Source organism: Echinococcus granulosus (assembly GCF_000524195.1).
Source record: "Echinococcus granulosus chromosome Unknown EG_S00059, whole genome shotgun sequence".
Taxonomy (NCBI): Eukaryota; Metazoa; Platyhelminthes; class Cestoda; order Cyclophyllidea; family Taeniidae; genus Echinococcus; species Echinococcus granulosus.
In genome coordinates, this window is record NW_020170439.1 from 303544 (window position 1) to 307612 (window position 4069).

At 42.5% G+C, this 4069-nt stretch overlaps 2 protein-coding genes across 2 annotated transcripts in view; one reads left to right on the top strand and one right to left on the bottom strand. All coding sequences in view use genetic code 11, as the record gives it.

Annotated features, from left to right (window-relative positions):
• EGR_06565 (Dynein intermediate chain 3, ciliary) overlaps window positions 1-453 on the top strand; it is a gene marked incomplete at both ends in the record, with an annotated part of 7995 nt that extends 7542 nt beyond the window's left edge. Inside the window, one exon of the mRNA XM_024495814.1 lies at window positions 385-453. Coding sequence (XP_024349774.1) covers window positions 385-453 — 69 coding nt within the window. The remainder of the gene's footprint in view (window positions 1-384) is intronic.
• A 1065-nt stretch (window positions 454-1518) lies between these two features.
• The window catches only part of EGR_06566 (hypothetical protein), a gene marked incomplete at both ends in the record, with an annotated part of 6518 nt that continues 3967 nt past the window's right edge, over window positions 1519-4069 (bottom strand). The window contains one exon of the mRNA XM_024495815.1: window positions 1519-1685. Within this exon, the coding sequence (XP_024349775.1) occupies window positions 1519-1685 (167 nt within the window). The remainder of the gene's footprint in view (window positions 1686-4069) is intronic.

Below are 4069 nucleotides of genomic sequence, written 5' to 3' on the forward strand. Positions count from 1 at the left end.
AGCTCCGCTCTTTTTACATTTGCCATTTGAGATTACTTGAAGCCCCATCAGCTGAGTTGAGCGTCGTCTTCAGCCCTCTCATTGTTCCACACCTCAAGTGGCACAAAACAATGGTTGGTGCTTTATAAACCAGTCAGGAACCAGCAACTTTGATCATCATACCTGCTTGCATGTCGGGGAATTCTTACCCCTAACGCTACCGGTACATCCTGACAATCTCACGGCTTCTGGTGATTTGCCCCATTTGAGTACTGTATAGGAGCAGGCTTAACGCACCGCCTTTGTACTGCTCGAGAGACACGACGATACCCCCCAAACAAACGTTTCACTTCTATAACTGTCAACTTTTTAATTTTCCGAATGCAATTCCTTTATTGTACTTAGCAACTTAAATTTCTGGTAGAAGTCATCAGGAAAATCACCAGCGAGCAGAAAATGGAGAACAAAGTGTGATGATTTCTAGAGGTGGACTTTGCGTCGATATGAAGTGAAGTCTTGCATTTCCATGCAATAAGTGACTTTTCAATTGAGTACTTCTGGATCTCTTGGATACACTTTTTTCTCACAACATTTACATCATATCGCATTGAAGAAGTGTTGTTTGACCTAGAAGAGGCCAAAAAATCCTAATGAATAATTGCATATATGCTTCTCCGAATGGGTACAATGCATGCACAGTCTTGTGGAGCTGAAGTGGTGAAACAAATGCACACTTGCTGATTGAATATGAGGCCAGCCCGCCAAAGAAGTGTCCATTCGCTTGGCATTGCAGCATAATTAACATACTAAAAAACGAAAATCACTCAGTCAACAGGCGAAAACTAGAGAAGCGCTTTTCAGAGTAAGGCTAGACATGAAGGACGTGGTAATGGGGACTCTCTGGGCAACTTGTGTCTTCTAATCAGTGGTTTTGCACCAAAATTCACTTCTTGAGCACACCCATGTGATGCGGACCGGTACCACATCACCTTTCCTCTCCTCTTCACGTTATACAATTTACGCTGCGAGAAACTTCTACAACTCCAAAACCGAGTCGCACGCCCTGCCTCATGGAGATAAGCTCGACTTATTTCATTCACATCGGCTAAATCAATAGTATGATGTGAAAGGATATCATAACGAGACGTGCAAATAAGCTCAATACATGAGGTATAAAGAGAGTGACACACTTTCACAGCGCGCAGAATGACGCAAATCCACCTACACTTTACTCTGCAGTCCACGAGTCTTCGCGACACAGGCATAAACAACATCACGGACAGAGGGATCTTACACAGTCCGAATTCGCTGCTTATATGATCCATTTCACCTCTACCGCTTCCTTTCACACAACTCACAGCTGGCCAAATTTACACCTTTTCTCAATAATGCCCACCCTGCACGTCCACGGAAATCAAGAAAATATTTGAGAAATTCCAGTTTAACTCGATTTTAAAATTTAAAAACAGCTTTACTTACAAACCGTCAAAATCACGACTTCTTGCAAATGGACACAATCAACATTGCACAGGGGAGATTTCAGGAGGAACGGAAAAAGTAGTGGAGGGTAACCAACACGCGATATCCGGGAAGCGGCTGCAACTCGCCTAGTATGTATCTCTTTGCAAAAGTGGTGCGACGTCGTTTGATTCGATTGGCGAGACGTAAGCTGTCTGAGCAGGCAGAACGACTCGTGATCCAGGAGGCTAAAGGCAACAGAAAATATCGAATCCTAAAACATCATGCCTTCCGAGATCCTACTAACCAAATATGCACTAACAAGGTTTTGGAAAAACACCCCCACCACAAAGCATCCTTCATGCTTCTAAGACATCCACCTTACTCCCCAATATCTATCTGTAGCCCTACCAACGGGAAATATCCCTCTATTGCACTCCTTCCGACTTCAATCGCCACTCACACTGGTTTACGCAATCCCCTGTTTTAACCCGACCAACGACACCATGCCTGCGTAAGTTTATCTGGATGCCACTTCTATGTAACATCGACATTCCACCAATCGAGGGACTACAAGACATCAATTATGCAACTCCGCTATCCCCTAAAGGCGATCACAACACATTCCACAGTCATCTGATATGTTCCCACAACCATCCCTCGTAATTCCTATCGTCTTTCCCATGACTACTTCCTCCTACCAAATCACTCACTCCTGTGGTCTCCAAGCACACGGCACCACTTTACTCTTTATCAGCTAAATCAGCAATGAAATGAGCTTCCATCGCACTGCTTGATGTTGTATACTGGACACCAGACATCACCTCCATTACCACCACCAACCAACTCAGTGAGACCACACAATCCTCTCCTGCACACCGCAACTCGCCACACCTCCCAGCCACAATTTATCCGACCTGAGCAATGGCTTACAAAATAAGCTACACTCCAAAAAAGGCATAAACAAAATAAGAGCACCAATTGATACTCGCCATCTGTGACTAATGACCGATTCACAGTGATACATAGCCTTAAAAAGCCATTCTCTAAATATTATAACACAGTGTCCACACCAAAAGATTGGCTATATAGTAAAAAAAGCAACCAAAACACCCATACTTACGTTGTTGGTGCCAGAGTTAACGTTTTGGCGCCAAGGTATAAAACAGCATAAAAGGCCCACACTTATGCTTACACCAATGAATGTCACAGCGCCCAAGCCAAGCAGTCCTAGGCCAAGCCCTTTCCTGCAAGGAAACAATCATGTTAGCACATCAATCATAAAACTTCCCTTAAGAGTGTTGTTCACAAATAACCATACCATTCAAAACAATTTTGAGAAACCGAGAGCACGGAAACCGAGATATCCCCTGCGTTTTTTATGCAGAATTCATCATTCCTATGTAGGTAAACGATAATTCCACGGGCAACAAAGCAACCAACGGAAGGCAGCAGAGTAATGGTGAGAAAAACGCTGCTGCAGCACAAGCCGAACCGTCGGCAAAGCCCTATTTCAGGATTCGTAGGCGATGGTAGCACTACGGGTGTTGCGATACGAGACCCTTCGCGTGAATACGGCATAGCAGACATTAAGTGCGAAAGCGTTAAAGGCAGTCTGAAGTAACATTTTTGGTCGCGCACAAAGCACAAACGAACAATGCGATAAGGATGGAAAAATGAGCATTGAAACATCAAAACAAGCAACTAGGATGCTATATTTAAATAAAAGTAGACTGAAGGTAGCAAAACTTGTTTTTATGTTTAACAAAATTTTGCAACGTGGGAAGTTGTTTAAATACAGGGCAGCAACTTCGTTAAGCAGTGTCTCAGTTGATCTTTAATGCGGTGAGGTGCAGAAGGAGGATAAAGTAGGCTGCAGCATTATCTGCTTTAATACAAATGCCAAAGTGGATGCTTTGAAGGAGGATAAGGCTCAGGTACTAATTGTGTTAGGCTGCCTGTGGCATAATTCCCATGCTTTATGATATTTTCAAAGCTACACATGAAGTACTTCACAATAGTAAACGCAAAATTTGTGTTAAGTTTCTGAGAATATCTGGAGGTTGAAAGGCTGATTTTGACTGCTTTTTGTAAAGATTAGCATAAGGCTCTACAGATTACGGGGAACTAGAGCCAAGTTATGGCAAAGTTATACTTAGGCGACTAGCGGGGTTTTAGGTAGTGCCTAGAATCCCACTTATCCATAAAGACATCTCAGGGACTTTTAAATTGGCTACGAGTAAAAGAAAATTAAAGCCATAAAGTGGTCCAAAAAAGGTATTTTGGTTTAGCACCTGTTATTGTCCCTCTGGCAATTCGGAAGCTCATGCTTTCGACTTGATGCCGATGCCATTACGTCGCATTCTGCACATCTCAAAGAACGAATTCGCTTTGGTTGTGTAACTTTGTTCTATTAGTGTGTAAACTCACAAAATCGGTAAATGCTCTCCCATATTCACATTTTCCAAAGGAATAATTTGAAGGCATCGAAATATTCCATTTGTCCTGCAAAAGTCGTCGTAAAGAGACCAAATTCCAAAAAAAAAAAGCATTAATTGCACGAGTTATTATCTCTGAAATTGATTTTTTAACATTAGGACAGAAAATCGTCCATTTGATCTGCTAGGTATCT